This window comes from Pyrus communis, chromosome 11, assembly GCF_041283825.1.
Source record: "Pyrus communis isolate YQ-2024b chromosome 11, ASM4128382v1, whole genome shotgun sequence".
NCBI lineage: Eukaryota > Viridiplantae > Streptophyta > Magnoliopsida > Rosales > Rosaceae > Pyrus > Pyrus communis.
This window is the reverse complement of record NC_142575.1, coordinates 5,611,353-5,633,412: the sequence shown is the minus strand read 5'-3', so window position 1 is coordinate 5,633,412 and position 22,060 is coordinate 5,611,353. Positions and strand designations below refer to the sequence as shown.

Sequence of the window (22,060 nt, the reverse complement as noted above, 5' to 3'; positions counted from 1 at the left end):
CACTATTTTAGTCAACTGAACTTGAGTCGACTGATGAAATATGAGTTACCAAAGAAATAAAAAAAATCCAAAAAATAAGAAAGAAAGGGACAAATACATACGGCTGCCCACCATATAGGGCCTTTGTGAAATTATCCACTACTTGTGGCAGAAGGAGAAAAGAAAGGGCAATAATCCACTACTTTTCGGGTTGGAAGTCCCCACCAAAACAAAACCGTCCATCGCATATTCAAGCTATACTAACTCCTAAAACCCTAATTAAAGCCCAGCGGGATTTCCATTTTCTCCTGCTTTGGCTTCAAATCGGACACCTAAAACCCCTCTGCATTTACAGCTACCACTCTCAGCGCGTACGATTCCATCCCGCCGAGTAAGATTACTTAAACCCTCTCTGCTACTTCATTCTATTTCGGTTTCGAAAAAGTCTGTAAATTAATTTACGAATTGTTCAGGTTTTAATGGCTGCCCCCGACAATGCGCCGACGGTTTTGGACAAGGAACAGGTAAGTACCCTTTTGCTTCATTGTTCCTAAGTTTTTACCTTTTGTTCTGCAAAAACGAATTCAAGTTTTAGATTGGATTTAATGCATGCCCAAGATTGGATTTTGGGGAAAGTTTTGGAAATTCATGGTTAGATTGTTCAATTGATGTTGGGAATCTGGGTGTTCTGTGAGTTTGGGCTTAATTGAATTGGGTCTTATTTGTCTAATTGGTCAATGATGTCGGTGTTTCGACGTTAGTAAAAGTGAAACCCAGGTATTTCCTGAGAGGTAGGAAGCGACAAGGTGGTTAATTTTTACTCTCAGTGATAGATTTTCTTTTCTTTGGTTTTGAATTATTGTTCTAAATTGGTGTTTTTCAAATAATCTCCGGTGGGTTTTGGGGAAGACGTGAATTTGGTTTTAAACAACTGTGCAGATTTTTGGTATGGCAGAGAAGGAGATGGAATACAGGGTTGAGTTGTTCAACAAGTAAGTATTTGACGGCATTAAGCTCGTCTCCTAGTTAGAGTGATTATTTAGGGCCTTCTCGTACACTATTATTTGTTTGTTTATTTTCATTTTCACCTGTGTCACTTCTATTTCCGTTGGAGATCATACATTGTTCTGATGAGCATGTATGATTGTGCGCAAAAGAACGAATGATATTTCTAAAGCTACATTATTTGGTAGTCTTGTGGCTTCAGTGTGTGAGCACTAGAGTAATTCTCACCCTTGTGTTATACACTTAGACTACCACTTCTCATTAGGTTGTGCATTTTTAGTTTGGTATATGCAATTTTCTATCTTTGATACTTTAGCTTCCGAGTTATTCGGTTTTCATTTCTTTGTTTAATTGGTTCATTTATGCAGGCTCACCCATACATGTTTCAACAAGTGCGTTGAGAAGAAGTATGAACACTCTTTTCTTTTCTCTTTTTAAGATTTTATGGACCACTTTGAAGGATTTAGCATTTTACTTTTACGTCCTTTTTTAAATGATGAAGTTAGTAAATGTGAATTGTTTAAATACATCCAGGTACAAGGAGTCTGAGCTAAATATGGGTGAAAACAGTTGCATTGATCGATGTGTCTCAAAATACTGGCATGTAAGATATCACTCTGTCTTCTTCTTATCAATTTAGTGCTATGGTATTACTTGGATTAAGTTATAAGAATCAATAAACCCATTCACCCGTTAAATATTTTATTCTTCACTCTTTCGGTTGATATTTCTCACTTTAGTTTTATACCCTAAATCTATCACAATTGTAGTGTTCTGAATGGTTTCTTTGATTAAGCCTTGCGTAATTTACTTCTTACACTTCACAGTTTTCGCTACCTGCTGCAATTATGATGTGCAAATGAAGGTTGTTCTGTTATGTGTATTTGGTTGAAAAATTTTGTCCTGTGCAGGTGACTAATCTAGTCGGACAGCTGCTAGGTACTGGTCGGCCTCCTATGTAAAATTTATGCCTGGTTTGCTTTGCGACTTGCTCTTCCCTGGATAGATGCTTGGCTGGTTCTCGGGCAATTCGGAGATTGTAATTGTTCGCATAGCTATGCCTTTTCTTTTTGTCGTAAGTGTGATTCCATTTTGTGGTCTGAGAAAACAATAGGGACAGGTTTTTGACATACGTCGCCCTATGTTCAAGTTCATAACAGAATTGGGCATTCGTAGTGAAGATTTCTTAATTATTTTCGTTTCTTGAATAATTGCAACTGTGTTCGGTGGTTTGCTTACACCTTAAATAGGTGGGATGGTTCTACCTTTTTGGCAGCATTGTTGAGCAGAAGTACTTGTGAAGATTTCTCTAGTTTATTTATGGTTCTAATTTTTCCCATCCATGTTTGTGGTTAATGTTTCAGTTCACTTCAGGTTACTGGTATTGTTTGTTTGATGATTGCCTTTTTCCATCTCATATACATGATCGAGTCAATCAAATAACGTTGTCGAAAATCTTCTTTCCGTGTTTCCATCTAGCTCTAAATAGTGCATCATGACTACCGAAACATAACATAGAAAGCAAACAAACATGTAATTTGATTTTTGTCGAACGACCGACTTCTGTAGGTTTGAATAGACAGAGAGACACCAATACCAACCTAAAGGTTGCTACCAAGCAATAACCCTTTGGTGCTGCAGAGCACGACTCAAATGGCGTGGGAATTGCTCTGCGTTCCAGTTTTATGTCTTTGGACTTTCAACTTCCAAGATGCACCAACTTTTAGAGTACCCTCAGCCTCATTGTCCATTCCTATGCTCTTAAAGGCAGCCACTTGGAGATAAAAAGGCAGTAAGCAATGCTGGGCGGTGTAAGAGGGACTGCATAGCGTCTCCGAGAGCTTCTTGTGCCATATCACTCATCATATGCACCGTCTAGCAAACAAAGTTCCCGATTGAAAGGTTCCCGACTGAAACGTTCCTGGTTCAATGCTGTCATGATGAATGAACATCAATAAGAAGCAAGAAAGGAAAACCGATCCAATCGTTTTCCCTATTTATGTCTTATGCCAGTGAACGTTATGCAAAGTCGCAACTTTAATCATATGTCAGTGCAACGAATATCAGCATGAATTTTGGCATGTCTCAATTTCTAAGACATAACAATTAAGGTACCTACTTCTGTGTAAGAATCTATTGCGGCCGTGAAGTCTTTTGCTCGAAATGCTGCATCCCCATGCTTCTTACAGCGCTGTCTTTCCTGCATTTCGCTGGTCCAGATTTGGAAAGAAAGCTGCAAAGTAACACCAAACAAATCCAACATAGAAAGTTTGCAGATAAACAAAAGCTAGGCAGAAAACTAAACTGAAGACCAACAAAAGTTCTTCCCCACCCCTGCGGTCAATGTCAGAAAATAAAAGATGGAGAATTCAGAATTGAGGATGACTAACTTCAGTTGCAGCTTCCTCGTCGTCCTTGTATCCAAGAATCAACAATATTTCATGTACTTCTGCAAGATCCAAACTCGAGCAAGCTTCACCTAGGGGTGATAACAATGTGTGCTTTTGATGAGTATTTTCATGCGGAACACCCATCAAAACGTATGATGGAACGTGCTACAAACCACTAGATTGATATTCTATTTGCAGCAGAAGCAAATCAACTTCGCAAAACGAATCAAATTTTCAAATACCTCAGTTTGTTGTTGAAGAGGAACAAGAGCATTCACAAAGAGACTTGAAATATGGCCTATCACGAGGTTCGTACTGCAAGCATTGTGAAGCTGAATGCACCAGCTCAGTTCCATCGTCGTTTGATTAATGACCTTAGGAGCATGAGTCCATCAGCATCAGAAAATTTTGTCGCGTATGAGTTCAAGTGGCTTGCAGAAAGAAAATTAGGAATTACTTAAGACATTTTGCATTACTACAAACTGGTTTGATTAAAACCGAATTACTCGATGTGACACAATCAGATAGCTTACTTGGAGCACAAGCACACGTAGCATAAGAAGGAAAGGGAAAATTACATGACTTGGGGGGATATGTCTGTCACTGAGCAGATCAAGCAATAGGGTCCCGAAGTTGTAAACCAAAGTTTCCGGTATCATTCTTCCTAGCAAATAGAAAGATGTAAATTAACACGCTAAACGAAAGACCATGGATCTCGCATAGAGCTACTAGTCCAAAGATGTTGATGCTGATTGCCATTGGCTGAAGTGAAGAAATGTTTTTGTGTGCTTGTCTCTCTACTCACGTTTCTTTTCTTTTGGTCTGATTTCTATGCAGTTTCCTGGCTAGTGCTAGGAAACTAAGGGAGGAGGTCTTCCCCAAGACTAAGGGGAGAACTGTGGAAATAGGAGGGACTAGAAATTCATGGTCACCATTAACCGTGACAAGTCATCTGAGGTATAACTTGCGTGGGGACGGGCCGGAGAAATTCATGATTCATAGTGAACTGCTATTCTGTTTCGTTAAAGTTTCAAAACCCTAGCTATGCCCGTATTTCCGGAATTACTGTTCGGCCAACTTGTAAGGTGCACGATGATTTCGATCATGTTGTGATACACGATAATACTATTATGTATCTCCTTCATGGTATTAAAAGACTATCTGCCTATTGACAATTGGTTTTCGATTTCATGTTCACATTTTAACCTAGTATCAAAAGCTATCCACGTACAAAGCCAAACAATCTCTCATTGTTATTAAAAACTGAACACGTGTTAGGCTCAAGATATCATACACATGAGGGGACGTGCTAAGAGTTTTTTCACATTAAAGATGAATGTCTTGTGTTAAGGGCTTAAAAGATCTTGAGCCTCTCTAACCAATGTTGTAATTTAAACGGATCAACTCATACAAGTGAAAGTAAAACGAATTAGCTTGAACGGTCTAAGTTGCCCCTAACAATGTGGTCACCTTTGGTTTCTTGTCTTTTAATTTCTACAATTTTTTACAGAGGTGAACTACGATTCTAAACTGCGCAATAGGAGATTCGAACTCAGGTGTTCTTCCTTATTTCGTTGTCTCAAGCAACCGGAGAACATTCAGTAATCTTATTTCGTTGTTCGTCCTCATTGGTAACAAAGCCCTCGGAGTAATGTACAGTATTAAAATGAATATAATCAGGATGATATTTTACACAATGAAATATTCAAAATTTATATACAAGATACAACATCAGCATCTGACCATATACTGCAGAGGAAATAACAACTAATTTTTTAGTACAATTTTTCTATATAACCACAGGATGCTTCAGATCAAAATAAATGAAAATATACATCATAATGATTTTTATGGCCAATCCTTTCATGCTAGATCAGAAGAAACTAAGATGCCGAAGAGGGAATCGATAAAATAGATGCAGGTTTAGATGAAAGAAGCGGGGAAACACCTATTCACTTCTCAGCTTATCTAGTTTCTTTACTTCCAAGGATGCGCCAACACTTAGAATTTCCGCAGCATCATTGTCCATCCCTAGGCTCTTTAGGGCAGCCGCTTGAAGATAGAAGGCGGTTGGCCATTCACGCTTTAGTGCTAGGGCTTCATCACCATCTTGAAGAGCTTCTTCTGCCCTGTTACTCATTAAGTAACACAGGCACCGTCTAACCAACATAGTTGGCGATTTCCCATTCACACGATCAAAGTACTGCAACGAAAATAAGGAGATTCACTAACTAAGATGATAAGTGAATCCAACCTACCCTGTATCTATAATTTAATATGCTAGAACTAAACTGGCAAAGGTAATTTTTTAAGTGATCAGAGCTTAAATTTTCATAACCCCACTGCTGATCATGATGGATAATATAGTACTAAATCAATGCCTTTCCAATATATCTGGAGATTACAGAAATTATGACAAGATAGTTTTGCGGTTCAAGTTTAGTGACTTACTTCTGTATAAGAACTTATTGCGGTGGCAAAGTCTTTCTCTTTGAATGCAGCATCACCCCTCTTCCTAAAATCTAATGCCTCCTTCATTGGCTCTGTCCACATGTCGAAAGAAAGCTGCGAGGAAGTTTTAAAGGGCCGTACGTTAAACATAGTTTAGCATTAAACGTTTGGTAATAAACGTAAGTGATCACTGCAAGAAAGACAGTTCTTTTCTCCCTTGGCAGATATCGCAAAATAGAACATTCAGAAGTTGGAATTGAGATCACTAACTTCGTGCCCAGTTTCATCGTCCTCGTATTTAACTTTCACCAATATCTCATGTATTGCTGTAGCCTGTAAGATCCAATCTTGTGCAAGCGTCAGCTAGAGGTGACAGCGATATCGGTTTTGGGGGCACATTTCCATCGGGGGTACCCATCAAAACATATGACGGAACCTGTGAAAAACTACTACATGAGAGGATATACTAGTATTGCATATGCAGCATTGATGCTAATCAGCTTTTGCAACAGACGCAAACCAAATCAAATTTCAAAGCGTACACTAAAGAATGACCATTCCCGATTAAATAAAGCCTGCATACCTCAATTTCTTTTTGAAGAGGGACAAGGGAAGTCACAAGAGAATTGATATTCGGCCTCTTATGAGGTTCAGACTGCAAGCATTGTGAAGCTAACTGCACCACCGCAGTTCCGTCATCATTTGAAACATGACCTTCTAAGCACGAGTCCAACAGCATCAACAAACTTTTATCGCGTATGAGGTCAAGCGCCTGGCAGAAAGAAAATTGAAAATAATTTAGCCACGAGATTTTCAATGACAATCCAATTCATGAACATTTAGAGCCAATTATTTAATCTGTCAATGCAGATAATGAAAAACAAGCAAATAACTTTAACTTGGAGCGCTTTAGAACACAAGTTACATTTATAAGCCATAAACTTTCCACTGGATTTGAAGAACAATATCAGAACAATGATCCACCTCAATGAAAGACATTAGGAAAAGGAAAATTACATGAGCTGGCGGGATACGTCTACCGCTGAGCAGATCAAGCAATAGGGTTCCAAAGCCGTAAACCACACCTTCTGGTATCATTTTTCCTGCCAACCAGAAAGCTATAAGTTAGCTCCAGCACGGGCTTCGTTGCCTCAGAAATTTTATTCACTACTCATGCATACCGATATAGAAGCTATAATCTCTTACTTTCCCTCCCCTCCCCTCCCACCTTCTACCAAACAGTGTATGCATTACAAGATTGAATACTTTTCTCGATTGGATAAAGCTATTAAGGCGTTACCTTTCTTCGCGTATTTGGTAGGGTTGAAAGCGAGGTTGGTACTATAACTCTGGCCATCTTTTATATTCTTCATAAGTCCAAAGCAGGAGAGTCTGGGATTTAATTCCTGTCGAGTGCTGACTCAGTGTAAGGAAAGACCATCAAAAAACTACTTATAACTTGTAAAAGATAAAACCACCCCCATTGATTACCTGATCAAACAGGACTTTGCAAGTATTAAGATCATGGTACGATGCCCGCTCTTTACTGCTGCAGTATGCCAAAGCTTGCGCCGTGTACAAAGCCACTCGCAACCTCATTGCCCATTTCATAGGCTGGTTCTCGCCTACACCAGTTATAACCGATTCAATAATTAAATTGTCTACTTCTATCCATACAATTAACAACACCCGAAAAGTAAAAATCTCGACGGTAATCATAGAAATAAACCAAATTTTGTAATAAAAGATCAGACTAGCAAAGGAAAAGAACTTTTTAACATTAGAGTGGAACTTACAATGGAAAAGATGCTCGGAGAGAGTACCATTAGGCATGAACTCTGCCACAAGCAATCTCTCATCCCCTTCACAGCAGAACCCGATCAGATTCGCCAAACGCTTGTTCCTCAGCCGCCCCACAGCTCTAGCTTTCTCCTATAACCATACACAACACATATTATTACACTGAAATTCTCTGTGCAGGACGTCGGTTCTTTATTTGCGCAGCACATAATAAAGGACGGATGTTCGTTTCATAGCCGGACTATAATACTACAATGCACAAATTTAATAAAGAAAATTTAGTCTAACTGTCAAACTGACCAGAAATTGGCGGGAATCGGGCCAAGCGGAGCAGCTGAAACGCTTAACGGCGATGCAGCGGCCGTCTTGGAGCTTGCCTTTGTAGACCACATTCGGAGCATTCTCGCCATGCTTGGAGACAACTTTCTCCGACGAGAACTGCAACGTGGCAGCTCTCAGCTGGTGCAGGCTGAACTCACTGAACCCCGGCACCGGAGACAGAGAGTACACTTGGTCTCTCCCCACATTCTCTGCATTTCATACATGAAAAATAAGAAAACAGTAGGGATTTTCCCGGGAAAGTGACGAAAAAAAAATTGGAAAGTGTAAAAGAATCAACAGGAAAACGCCTCGCCTGCGTCTAACGAGTCATCGAAATTTGATATGGTGCTGTGCGGCCGGAAGCAAAGGCAGAAAACGTTTCCCATTTGGCCGAGGAATCAAAATCTAGTGAGAAACGCTCTGAAATATGTAACCGTGCGGCTTTCTCTCTCTAAAAAGTTTGGCGTACGTCTCTGCTTCTGCCGCCACTTTGCAGCGGCAGTATATGATTTGTAGAGGAAGCCACCACGCGGTTTTCGCATCGACTTCGGTCGGGACAGCGCAAAGTCAACAAGGAGAAATTTCCATCCGAATTAAACAAAAGTACTGTTTCATTACACTACAAGTTTTTCGTTCACACACACAACCCTATAACACTATACAAGTTTTTCGTTCACACACACAACCCTATAACACTATACAAGTTTTTCGTTCACACACAACCCTTTCATATTTATGACATCGTTGGGAATGAATCATACATTGAAAAGAAACGAGAGATTTTACATGAGTTTATAGAGTAAATTGTAGCAATAGTCTTTCAACTTTAATCAAATTGGATTAATGGTCCCTTAACTAAAAATTCATTACCATTGGTCCCTCAACTTATGAAAATGTGTAGCAATCCTTTTCATCAATTTCGTTAAAATTTTATCAAAATAAGTTATATTGGGATAACCATTTATACAATTAGGGTCTCTCAACTCATCAAAGTATGTAATTATGGTTTTTTTTGTCAACTACGTCAAAAATTTTGTCAAAACGAGTTATGTTGGAAGGATCATTGCTACAATTAGGTTAAAGTTAAGAGATCATTTCTCCAATTGAAATAAAGTTGAGGGACCAATGGTAATGGATTTTTAGTTGAGGGACCATAGCTGCACGTTTTGATGAGTTGAGGGACCAGTGGTAATGGATTTTTAGTTGATGGACCATTGCTCCAATTGAGTTAAAGTTAAGAGACCATAGCTGCAATTTACTCGAGTTTATAAGTAAATTGGCTACTTCTATTATGACCAATTGATTTTATAATATAATCTTAACTTTTTTCATAGTATTAAAGTATGTTGTCCTATGTATGAAACTCAACAGTCACACGTATTTCACCTGTTGGCGTGTTGTATTTGAATGACATGACAGGTTATCTCTTCTTAGTATGAGAGAAAAATAAGAAAATGATTTCTTAAATATTGAAAAGGAATGAAGAAAAGTGTAGGGGAGATTTTGGAGGAAATGGGTAGCAGAAACAAAAAGGGTTTTTCTCTTCTTTGTGCGGCTACAATTTGACAAATGCCTCACCATGTCAAAGACAATCTAAACAAATCCTCACTTGGAGAAAAACTTGAGAGTTTGAGAGAAAAGAAGGACTCACTGGTACGTGAGAGCGAAATCCTCTTAATAGAAAATCAAGAGAGTAGATCCACATTTTTTTGTGAGAATGTTTTATATTCTCATTATTTTGATAGCGAAAATTATCGCTATTTTTATTAGTCCATTATAATAAGAGATGTGATATACACACTTATTTTTCCTTCTTATACATTCTTTTAATTTTCGACCATCGGATTAGATGAATTGAAGAAAATCAAAAGACAGAAATTACAAGAAGTGTGTAAGAAGTAAAAAAAAAAAAAAAAGATGTGCGGATAGCACACCCCACAAGAACACACAAGTAAAAAGAGTTAATCCCCTACAATAACACGAGTGAAAAGAGTTCAATCCTAAGATTGCCAAAATTCTATCTTGGCTTTTAATAATTGTCATATTTTCAAACATGAAATCATAAATAAATAAAATTAGTCGCAAATACCATATTAAAACAAAACAAAACGAAGATAGGGATTCGTGATATCTTCTAAGAAAATTTAAAATGCCACTAGACTAGAGGTCCTATAGTTTAATATTGACTTTTTTAGGTACTTATTGTCCCATTCGAATTTCTGCGTCCACGAGAATATGCAAAAGCCTTGCCAACGTTCTGTGAGATTTCTCTCTCATTTTCCGACTCCAAAAAAGAAAACGAGGAGCCATCTGTAGTGCATTGTAGTCCATGGAATGGACCCATCCATCTTATACACACATACACACGTACGGTCACTTGTAAGAGAGATTCTTAGATACAACCGATGATATTTCTGCGCTCGTCTCCTTTTGAATATTGTAACTTAAAAGAAATAATTTAGATTTGACAACCCTGCTAAATTCACAACAAAAACATTAGTTGAAAATGAATTTAAATCCCATTCGGATCTAAATGGTGAGGATCCTAGAGATCCTCACATCCTAGTCATTCATTATATATCGTGTGATCAGAAATCATTTGAATTTTTTTATTTTAAATTAAACACAAATAATAGCTGACGAAAAATGACCCTACGATATACCAGGAACGACTAGAATGTAAGGATCCTTAAGATCCCCACAATTTGGATCCGGATGGGATCCTCATCCGTTGAAAATAGCCGAGTTGCCAAAAAATAAACAAACAACAGCAATTAATCATTTGGTTCTGCAGAACAAAAGGAAAGATAGGGTGGGGAAAGGAAAGACGGAGTGGGGAAGAAGACGGTAGAGAAAATTTGGGAAGAAAAAGGAGAGAGAGGAGGGGAGGAAAAAAAATGAACCATCAGATTAATTTCATGGTGCACATTAGTTAGTAGGAAAAACAACCATGAGAGTTTAGAATATAAAAAAAATAATAAAAGATTATACTTAAGACTTGCCATGTGACGAGTTGTGATTTAACGGTTGACTGTAATGCTACTGGGCAAGATACAATGGCAAGCAAAATCCCGCCCAAGTTTTCCTCACAGAAGAGTGGTAAGATGTCAAAGAAGAATGGACAAAACTAGAAACAAAGCATACATGAAACTGCACAGAATATATGCCGAGTGTGATAATTCTAATCTTCTAACTAATCACACCTTTAACAACTATAATAGTCAAACACTAGCTAAATGAGTCGGGCAACTGCTGACATGGATTTTGCGCTGACTTGTCATCTGAGATGGCTGTATGATAGGTACTCTTTCAGAAAGATGGGGGATCAAGATCAATTATTTGTACACTGTAACTACAGGTATGGGGTGTGTGTTAAGTAAAATAGGGTTTAGCATGTTGGGCCAAGCAAGCTTGTTCCAAGCCTTCGAGCCACGGACCCAAGGGCGTGAAACGATAACTATTTCGTTTTTTGTTTTGTCGAAAAAATGAATTTTTCTCGGATCATTAAAGAGGTAAACATATTGATCCAAAAGACATCTTACATAAGGAAACAAACAAGAAACTTGATTCCTATGTATCAAAATACAAGAAAAAGAAACACCAAGACCAAATGCCAAAGTGGGAAAGAAAACTAGATACAAATTTAAATGAAAGAAGAGGGAGAAAACACCTATACAGTTTCAGTTTTTGTTTCTTTTGGCTTCCAAGGATGATCCGTCTTGAAGCGTTTCCTGCGCATCATTGTCCATCCCTAGGCTCTTTAGTGCAGCCGCTTGAAGATAGAAGGCCATTGGCCATTCGGGGTTTATTACTAGGGCCTGCATTGCATCTCCAAGAGCTTCTTGTGCCATGTCATTCATCAAGTAACATAAGCAACGTCGAGCAAACACAGTTGGGGATATCATTGTGCCACCATCGATGAACTGCAATAAGTAACAAAGATCCACTTGGGAGTAAGATGAGAAGCACATCCAATCTTTGTAATCATGAAAGTTCACGGAAATCATATATCGCTAAAGCTTTCAACTAAATGAACGTGTTTCCAATATCACAAGTATTGATCAATATGTATATGGATTCTCATGACAGAAGTTAAGACCAGCAGATTTTGTAATCTTAATTTTGTGCCTTACTTCTGTGTAAGAATCTATGGCAGTAGCAAAATTTTTGGCTCGAAATGCAGCATCTGCACGCTTCTTAGAATTCAACGTTTCTTGTATTTGATTTGTCCACATTTGGAAAGAAAGCTGCATGGTAACTTCAAACTAAGCGCGGTGCATTACACAAAAACCAACATAAAAAGTAGCTCATACACATAACTGAGGCATAAATTGACCAAAAAGAAAATAATAATGGCTGGTAGATATCAGAAAAGAGAACACATAAAAGATAATTAAGGATCACTGACTTCATTTGCAACCCCCTCATCATCCTTGTAGCCAAGCTTCTCCAATATTTCATGTATTGCAGTAAGATCCAGTCTCGAGCAAGCTTCACCTAGAGGTGACAACGATGTCTGATTTAGAGGCGCATTTCCGTGTGGAATACCCATCAAAACATATGATGGAACCTGCTACAAACCACTACATGAGATTACATAATACCGTCATGGTATTCTATTTGCAGGGTTACTGCAAAATAGGTTTGCAAAACAGAGAGAAGAAATCAAATCATTTTTGCATCAGCGCACCTCAGTTTCTTTTTGAAGAGGAATGAGAGCAGTCACAAGAGACTTGGCATTTGGCCTCTCACGAGGTTCATACTGCAAGCACCGTGAAGCTAACCTCACTAGCTCAGTTCCATCATCATTTGAGAAATGACCTTCCAAGCATGAGTCCATCAGCATCAAAAAGTTTTTGCCCCGTATCAGGTCAAGTGCCTTCCAGAAAGAAAATCGGTGATTATTAGCCAGAAGCTTCTTAATATGACAATCTTGTTTCAATGGAATTATAATTACCATCTATTTCAAAAAAAATTATACGCCATTTATATAATCAGGAAATTCTGCAACACTACCAGATAGATTTAACTTAGAGAAATTTTAAACAAGTTACTTTTGTAGGCCTTTCCACAGGATGTCGAGAAAAATGAGCAACCATCCACCAGAATTATATCAAAGAAAAAAAAAGAAAAGTTACATGGCTAGGGGGGATATGTTTTCCACTGAGCAGATCAAGCAATAAGGTCCCAAAGCTGTAAACTAAACTTTCTGGTATCACTCTTCCTGCCAAACAGAGATAAGAATTAGCTTCACTAAAGACGTTTATTGCCTCAATAAATGTGTTCAAACTCACGCTTAAAAATGTAGAAGCATTAAGCCCTTTCTGCTCGTGCAAATGATACCAGATCCCTCTTAATGTATTTATATAGTATGTTGAAAATTAGCAATCAATACAATAGCACAACTAAAGACTTGACGTGTTAAAAACTTATTTCTTTGAGGGGATAAAGAAATATGCAAAAGAGATCGTGAATAACAGATACACATATCCAGCCCCAAAGGCCACTACTCCGGCAGCCCTAGTTGAATAATCAGTATTGGTGGAACTTTTTAAGTCACTAAGATAAAATGCATTAAAAGGAATTCCAGTAACTCATTAGTTGAGGTTTGCATAGCATCCTCACTTGTTTTTCCCCTCCAGTTGTTTTGCATAAAGGAGAATCTTTGAAGAGAAAGACACAAATTTTCACTCTAGGAAAAAATATGGCCTTCGTAATTTACATTGGAAGACGCGACAAAACTATGTTCGTGGGGAGGAGGCAAAAACAGGAAGATAAATGGGGACCATGGGGTAAATCACATGGGAAGATAAAGGTCATTTTTTCCTCTCACTTTACCCTCATCATCTTCCTCCTATTAAACGTAGTGTAAGTCTGATAAATATTGTATCCCATCGGCCGAAGAAATGAACGTATTAATTACCTGTCCTCAAGTACTCTGGAGGGGTGAAAGCCAGGTTTGTACTGTAGCTCTTGCCGTCTTTGCTATTCTTCATCAGGCCAAAGCAGGAGAGTCTAGGATTCGCATCCTGCACGTCAAGTACTCACCAATGTAACGAAGTACCAACAAAAGATTACAAGAATTTCAAAAGGATCAAAAGCTGCTACCTGATCAAAGAGGACTCTATAAGCATTCAGATCATGGTACAATGCCTGCCCTTTACTGCTGCAATACTCTAAAGCTTGCGCAAGATACAAAGCCACTCGCAACCTCATTGCCCATTTCAACGGCTGAGCCTCCCCTACAACATTTTAATTCAACCAATCTAATCAATTTCTGAACTCTTCTTTATTTCAGCTCAAGTAAGCCATGGTTGAATTTGACTACTTCAACAAATGCACTAAAAGTTGACAAAATCTCGAAAACAATCCAAATTTAGCAAAACGAAATCAAGATTAAAACCGAAAAGGAGTTTTAAATTAGAGGGTAATTTACAATGAAAGAGATGCTTAGAGAGAGTTTCATTAGGCATGAACTCAGCCACAAGCAATCTCTCATCGCCCTCACAGCAACACCCGAACAAATTCGCCAACCGCTCGTTCCTCAGCTGCCCCACAGCTCTAGCTTCCTCCTGCAACCAACAAAACCCACTACATATTTTCACAAACAGAATCCCAACAGCAGAAACCAAAAAAGAAAAATGAAAAATTTAGTCAACTTGCAAAATTACCAGAAATTGGCGCGAATCAGGCCAAGCTGATCGGTTGAAGCGCTTAACGGCGATCCACCGGCCGTCTTCGAGCTTCCCTTTGTATACCACATTGGGAGCTTTCTCCCCGTGCTCGGAGACGACGTTCTCCGACGAGAATCCTGACGTGGCAGCTTTCAGTTGCTCCAGGCTGAACTCGCTGAACACGAGCAGCATGTCCTTCTCATTTTTGTTCCCATTCTCTGCACCTCACCGAAAAGATGAAAAATATGAAATTTTCTCGGGAAAGTGACGGAAAATAAAAAAAGTTGAAAACTTAACATGAAAAGAGTGAAAACAAGAAAAGCTCACCTGGGTCTGAAGGGTCGTCGAGATTGGATTTGATATTGGACGGCCAGAAACAGAGGGAAAACTTGGAGCAACGAGCCCCCATTGGCTGATGAATCCAATCCTAGAGAGAGAAAACAGCTGGAAATGCCTCTGTGTGTAAGCTTCTCTCTCTAGAAAGTTAGACTTCTCTCTCTATCGCTTTCCTGGAGACTATAGAGAGAGGGTTTGAGAAGGGTTTTGTGGAGAGAGAGAGAGAGAGAGAGAGAGAGAGAGAGAGAGAGAGAGAGAGAGATGGAATGAATGATGGATAGGGTAAGGATGATGGGAGAATGGAGAAGAAGAAAGATGGATTCAAGTGAGGCTGCATTTTTCATTTTTCTATCTTTTTATTTTTAATTTTTGGGGTGTTTGGAAGGAGAGAAAGTGAGAGAAAATTATGGAGGCAGATTGTCTGGCGTTCTGTTTGGATGTCTTTTTCATTCACTTTAATTTATGCTATCACCGGTTAAATTACGTTAATTTTTTATATTTTTATTATTTTTTATTTTTTTACTTTTATAAAAAATTTAATATAAAATATTAATGTGATTTAACCGTACAAACAAAAATAATGAAAAAGACAGCCAAACAATCTGCCTCTGAAAATTATTTAAACCCAAAAGTAACTTTTTGGATCCAATGTTTTCTTCGTTTTTCTGTGTTTCTTTCTCTCACCACTCCGCCTTGCTTTCCCTCGTTTTCTGCATCTCTTTCTGGCTCATCGTTTTTTCTTTTCGTTTTTATTCTTTTGCCCTTTTGCCCTTTTGCCTTTTATCTGTTTAATCATCGTTTTCGTTACTTTTTTCCTCTTTTGCTTTGATTTTTTTTTTTTTTTTGCTTTTTGTTTCAATAAAATTATATTCTGGATTGGTCTAATAAACAAAAGAACAAAACTGGAATTCGAATTTAGTGCAAAGGCATCAACCGACTTAATTTATATTAGCTTTATGCATGTACAGCGTGCGACGTATAATTTACATATTTTAAATGAATAATATTGGACCATGATAGAAGAAATCGCTCATAAACTAATTAAAGAAGTTGAATCAACATAATAAAATCGGTCTTTTAATTTCGATATACATTCTATTGAATTTACACTACTATTAGAGAAAATAATATTTAATAAACAACTTATTGAATCATATTATTGCTAGCTAGTCCATTATAAGGTACTAATTATAAAAATAAAAATAAAAAACACTGTACAGAAAAAGTTGAATATTAAAAGCATTGTTTATCACTATTTATATGATGAAAATACCTCTGCTACATTTGATGCACTATTTTGAGCTGCTTTTGAAGTTTTTTGTTTGAGAGGCATTTCTATTCAATTTTTTTAGTGAAGCCTGTGACCCAAAAAACCACTGTTCAAAAACCCTGCGGGCTTTATATATAGATCTGCATTTTTTATCATAATGTTTTTTTTCATATTATGTACAACTGAGGGATCTAAATCTTTAAAACAATTAAACTGAGTAGTAAGTATCGGCTTTTTATCCAAAGTGATATATGAGATTGGCATCACTTTCTAATTTGGACCAAATAAGGAGTTGTGACAATCTCGATGATCGTTTTAGTTAAAAAAGGGTAAGTCGAACTATTTTTGCTATGTTTGGTTTTGATTTAGTTCTCGCTTTTATCTATAATTCATATGTGAAATCCAAGTATCTCTCATTGGAAATAAGTTGAAATGAGGTCAAAGATTCAACAAATGATAAATGACATTAGTGGAATTGTAAACCAAAATAAATGTGTAGCGTGAATGGACGTTTGCGGGTCTACAATTTAAGTAGTTATTAAGAGAATTTTATCAAGGAATCTGCTCTTTTAGATTTGTGATACAGCAGTCATATCGTTCATCTATATTACAACATATGAACTAGTAACATCACGTAATTGTATTTCCATTACTTATAAAATTTCACATTGCTTTCCCAAGGATAATCAAAGAAATGAAATTGGACAGTTCAGCAATGCAAATAAACAGCACAATTAGCCATAATTTGGTGCTCATAAATTATGAAACTAAAAGCATAATGCAGTATGATAGCCAGACATGCCTCAAATGATGAAGAAACCACTCAACTTGATTTCAGGATCCTCTTGACCAACTTTTCCGGCTCCTCTAGTGCACAAATAAAGGTTGTATAATTGATGTTATTATTATATAAAATAGATTTTTGCAGCCTTAAAGTACTATCAATACGCTAAAGTTTTCGGTGTGGGGATCGCACCGTTATGTGGTAGTAATTTGAATACATATTGGATGATATTTTAGCTTTTTAATATTATGCTTTAATTATGAAATATTTTATAATATTTGAATTAGTAATATCACATAACAATATAATTGTTATGCTCCAAAATTAAGCACAAATGCATAAATACTGTATCTGCAACACCATCATATAATGTACCATTTAAAATAATAATAATAATAATAAATAAATAAATAAATAAAAAATAAACACGGCAGTTCATACTTCTGGGGGCTTTACAAATGCATTTCGCCTCTCATTGGACACTGTGTGATTTCCCAGTGCTAGGAATCGAACATAGATCGTGTCGCATGGAATACGAACCTATAATTCATCTTCAACTACTAAGTCATCCCTTGATGATTTACAATGTACCATTTCATTGATGTTGAGTTTGTATATGTACATTTGTTTATTCGTAGTTACATACTATGACTTCTTTTTATTTTTAAACAAACGATAGTATCTACACTAAGAAGAAGGGGATGAGATTAGCCTCACAATAAACTAGCAATAATGTGGTTCAAACTCGCATTTATTGAGAATTGAACCTACAAACTATGACTTAAGTTATAAAATATCAATTATATCGTCAACAATTATTATCATAACAAGTAAACTAGTAATGATACGTGACGATATAATTAACATGCTATAAAATTTCTCAAATGAGCTCAATATTTGGGAAGCATGAGGAGAAATGTAAGCTCTTTTATCGCCTTAAGAAATGTACTTAATTATATTAAATTCTATATCGGGATGCAAGGACTGAGGGAATGCAAGACCATGTTAGCTTATGGACCACACAATAACATATTCTACAAAAGCTATCCTGACCAAGGACCATACCAATTCACTCATCTACTTCACTATTTATATCTTTTTTCTAATTTGGTTCGTGAGGTCAATCATATAATCCTCAACTAAGATAAGATCCTAAGGATTATTTATGTACCTAAAAAACTCAATCTCAACACATTAAGAATGTTTAATTCAAAGCAAGAAACTAAGTGAGTTGTTATTCACACTTCTGAAAAGTCACCGTCTATTTCTTTCTTTTTTATCTCTTTTTTTTAAAAGATGATTAATTGGTGGATAAGTTACGACAGCTCACTTTTTCAGATGCCAGAAAGATTTACAGAGACATTTCAGCATTTTCCTGGCCACCATCGGATGATTCATTAGCGTTAGAAATCAAATTTGCGATGTGTTTTGTGGAATACGAGCCTGAAATTCGTCCCAACCACTAGACCACCCCGTGATAGTTATCATCCATTTCTTTTCTAACAATTCAATGACCGAGTGAACCACAACTAAATATAGAAATGACATTTTTAAAATGTCAATAACAACTCTCAACTTAATCATCGTTTTTTGTTATTTGTTGATTATCAAGGAATCTGAATGGAAAAACAAGTTTAGCGACTTACAAAGCTCAATTTCAATGACAAACAATCAATTTTGGTTATAAAATCCGGCATCAACGTCACTTGTTTATTTTGCATTATTCTTCGCACCATATCGGATTCTAATAAAAATACACTAGACCTATGCCAGCTACCTCGTAGCCAAATTCTACTGGAGCTGTGCCGGAACCATGTAAAAGTTTCTCCACATCACCCATGTACACCAGCACAAATGATTGGTCCTTTTTCTTGGATCTTTTGTCCAAATATATAAAGATGTTCATAGACATCATGAACACAAGATGATATGAGAATCCACTTACAGAAAAACAGGTGATTGGACTTATATTATATGGGACACTCACAATTTTGGAAATTTTGAATTGTGAAAAATAAATCAATCTCCACATCAAAATAAAGAAGTTTGAATTTTTATGAATTTTTATTTTTTTATGTTGTTTATTTCCAAATTTTGTTCAAAAATTGGTAGAAATTTTTATCTCTTATAGTCGGATCAGGTGAACTTTCTAATCGCGGAAAGAGGAGTGAGACTCTTACATTGGGTTTGTGCACGCATAGAGAAAGTGGTAGAGGTGAGACTCTTAACAATCCAAGTGATCATTTCAACACTTTTCAACGAAACTAGTGCTAAGTGAAACAAAAACGAATGAATGAGATTGGAAATAAAAAACAAAAACTAATAGTTAATAAAATCAAATTTCACGACTAAAACAAATATAACACTGAGTGGTACATAACATAGAAACCGACCCTAAACTAAAATGAGTAAAATCACGATTTGTCCTTGACAAAATGAAAGCACTTTAAAAAGAAGTCAAGGGGTGGTGTTCCTGAATGGGCATCAGACAAGAAACATTATTAAATTGCATAATTGGGTCATGCCAGCCCTAACTTCCCAATGAGACTTTAGTATGTCCCCTCCTCATCTAGTTAATTTGACCTTAGATAACACTAAACCATGTTGTCCTAGGTGCAATGGTCTCTCTCATCCCTCCCATTCTTCACCCACACAACCTGTTTCAGTGTTTTGTGGACCAAATTTCAAGCAATCTTTAAACATGACACCCTGGTGCTCCAACACAATGACTTGGATATCATCCATAATCCGTCACCGCTTTACTCGATTCTACAATCCATATCTATGATGAAGATGATGAGAACAATAAAAGGCGGACTCCTAGGCAACAAGGCTCTAGCTTCCATATCCACTTTCATTTCCAGAAATAATACGGATCAGGTTTATCCGCCTCGCTAAACAACGGAGAATGCATCTGTTGAAACAACTTAGAATTCTTAACAGCAGCAAAGCCATCTTCAGCTTATGCTGCTCATCCATGTACCATATACTGCTAAGCTAACTATGTTCCTATCTCGAAACTTTTCGATCCGTCTGTCCTATGTTTCAATCCACAAGGAAAGGTCAAACAGAACGGGGCAATAAGAAATATTTACTCATTTTCCGGACTCAACTGGTAATGTTGGCAGAATTTCCCTTAAGGAATTTGTCGAGCTCTTCTCTGTTCTTGCTATCTTTCTCTCTGGTGCTCATTGGTAGTAGTGGTTGAGATGTACATCGATCAGGCAATTCTGCGGAGGATAAGAATTGAGTTAGCAGACACACAGCTTTGGGTATTCTTAAAAATTTGACAATTACTGCTTACTGAAAATTCTGCTTTGTTCTAATTATACCAAGGATACGAATAACTTAAAAATGGAATTGAGACATCATAATGATACAACTGAAAAATGGAACCGAGAACAAAATTTGACCTAAGAGTTGTTCGTCTAGTGGTCAGGTCCTTGGTTTGTTCCCAAGTGATCTGGGGTTCAACTCACTCACGCGGTACCCACTTGTTGTGTTCCTTTCAAGTGCAAATATAAGGATAGTATAATGGCACAAGGAAGAGTGTTGAACCACAGAGACTGATTAGAACTCTACAAATTACTAGCTTTATGTGAACCCTCACTAACAATGAAAATGCAAGATAAGATAAAGATGAATGATAGATTAATTCATAAACGATGGGAACGGAACTAGGGATACCGATTTCACCATTACAAGCCAATTTCATGAAATTTAAGTCAAAACGCATTTAACTCTCCAATTTGCAACTAGGGTTCGTTTTACTTATTTATGATCATCCATTTGATGTGTGGTTGTGATCAAGTACTCCTAATCTGTAACCTAGTTGTGATGTTCAACTTAGATTACCAATTAAAAATCCATTAAGAACAAGAAAACTTCAAAGAACCAAAGAAATCACATGGCAGGATGTATGCATAGCAGTTTCTTCATTCATTCACGTGTCTACCAAGATTAAGCATGATGTGTACTATAACCTTGATCAAATAATCTGTAAGCAGCCCTAATGGTGATCAAACATTAAGATTAACAAACAAATTATACTATAAAATCAGCGAATGAAACAAGAATACAGATTGGTAATTTGAATACTTTAACTTAATAATATAGAATAGGTTTGCAAGGCTACATCGAAATCTCCATCTATGAACTTAATTACACAGCATGATTACAAAATATATTAATATCAAGAAAAACATGAGTGAAATTAAGTTCATAGAAGAAACCCCCTTGGAGTAATTTTGATGTTGAACTTCTCCAAGAACAGCCCAGCTGCGTGGTTTCTTCGGTGGTAGCGGATGGTGAAGGGAAATAGGGTTTTGTTTCTGGAAGAAAGGCTAAAAAAAGAGAAGAGAGAGAGAGCTATAGGCGTCCCCAAGGGGAAGCTTCTATAATAGTGGCTGGAATTCTCAGTTTTATAAGGTTAAAGAAGCTGTTACAGATTGTCAATACATCCCAGTAATTGGGCATTTAATTCCCATGTTTTTTGCTGTTATTGGTCTTATAAAGAGCCATATTCATCACCATATTTAGTTTTCACTTTTAATTCTTTGTCTACATCAACATCCTTATTCAATTCTCCACTTTTAGCATAATTTTGCCTTATTTGTCCTCAACTGAGCTCCAAAATACGATTAGCTGCACACTAACACAAAAGAGGGTAAAATGCAACTAGTTTAAGTCAAAAATATCACAAAGGGACTAGGAATGGATAGTATAAATGTATTAAATATATGAGTTATCACCACCTAGCTAAATGCTAGAGTTTTTCGCTCCCCAAATGTTGATTTCCCCCACCAATGTGGGACTACCAACAAGCTTTGGGTATTCTAAAAGATTTAACAATTATTGTTTACTGAAAATTCTGCTTTGTTCTAAGTATACCAAAGATATGAACAACTTAAAAATGAAATCGAGACACCATAATGTTATAACTGAAAAATGGAATCGAGAACAAAATTTGACCTAAGAGTTGTTCGTCTAGTGTTCAAGTCCTTGGTTTGCTTCCAAGTGGTCTGGGGTTCGACTGTCTCTCGCAGTACCC

At 37.0% G+C, this 22,060-nt stretch overlaps 3 protein-coding genes across 3 annotated transcripts; 1 reads left to right on the top strand and 2 right to left on the bottom strand.

The window, feature by feature from the left end:
• Nucleotides 1-233: 233 nt before the first annotated feature.
• Nucleotides 234-2,323, top strand: LOC137742551 (mitochondrial import inner membrane translocase subunit TIM10). The gene is made up of 6 exons (XM_068482453.2): nt 234-370; nt 453-503; nt 919-971; nt 1,353-1,391; nt 1,519-1,588; nt 1,896-2,323. The coding sequence occupies exons 2-6, from the start codon at nt 459-461 to the stop codon at nt 1,944-1,946; spliced, it is 258 nt and encodes an 85-aa protein (XP_068338554.2). The 5' UTR covers nt 234-370; nt 453-458; the 3' UTR covers nt 1,947-2,323.
• Nucleotides 2,324-5,219: 2,896 nt separating this feature from the next.
• LOC137742450 (serine/threonine-protein kinase BSK5) lies at nt 5,220-8,452 on the bottom strand. The gene is given in 11 exon segments (XM_068482315.2): nt 5,220-5,577; nt 5,826-5,939; nt 6,096-6,161; nt 6,163-6,261; nt 6,409-6,597; nt 6,843-6,928; nt 7,126-7,231; nt 7,317-7,450; nt 7,622-7,757; nt 7,926-8,155; nt 8,260-8,452. Coding segments are annotated over 11 exon segments (1,488 nt in total). The 5' UTR covers nt 8,333-8,452; the 3' UTR covers nt 5,220-5,322.
• A 2,984-nt stretch (nt 8,453-11,436) lies between these two features.
• Nucleotides 11,437-15,386, bottom strand: LOC137742226 (serine/threonine-protein kinase BSK5). Its single transcript, XM_068482037.2, has 10 exons — nt 14,948-15,386; nt 14,618-14,838; nt 14,383-14,518; nt 14,055-14,188; nt 13,870-13,975; nt 13,085-13,170; nt 12,637-12,825; nt 12,355-12,516; nt 12,080-12,193; nt 11,437-11,869 (listed from the first exon to the last, which is right to left on the bottom strand). Exons 1-10 carry the CDS (start codon nt 15,027-15,029, stop codon nt 11,627-11,629), a joined length of 1,473 nt encoding a protein of 490 aa, XP_068338138.2. The 5' UTR covers nt 15,030-15,386; the 3' UTR covers nt 11,437-11,626.
• Between the last annotated feature and the right edge of the window lie 6,674 nt (nt 15,387-22,060).

Bases quoted from the DNA above. Each gene is read 5' to 3' on its own strand.
- LOC137742551 (XM_068482453.2), top strand. From the start codon at position 459: ATGGCTGCCCCCGACAATGCGCCGACGGTTTTGGACAAGGAACAG. The intron at 972-1,352 runs GTAAGTATTTGA...TCATTTATGCAG, and splicing joins AGGGTTGAGTTGTTCAACAA to GCTCACCCATACATGTTTCA. The intron at 1,589-1,895 runs GTAAGATATCAC...TGTCCTGTGCAG, and splicing joins GTGTCTCAAAATACTGGCAT to GTGACTAATCTAGTCGGACA.
- LOC137742226 (XM_068482037.2), bottom strand. From the start codon at position 15,029: ATGGGGGCTCGTTGCTCCAAGTTTTCCCTCTGTTTCTGGCCGTCCAAT. The intron at 12,517-12,636 runs GTGCGCTGATGC...GGTTTGTAGCAG, and splicing joins CTCTTCAAAAAGAAACTGAG to GTTCCATCATATGTTTTGAT. The intron at 12,194-12,354 runs GTCAGTGATCCT...GTTACCATGCAG, and splicing joins ATGAGGGGGTTGCAAATGAA to CTTTCTTTCCAAATGTGGAC.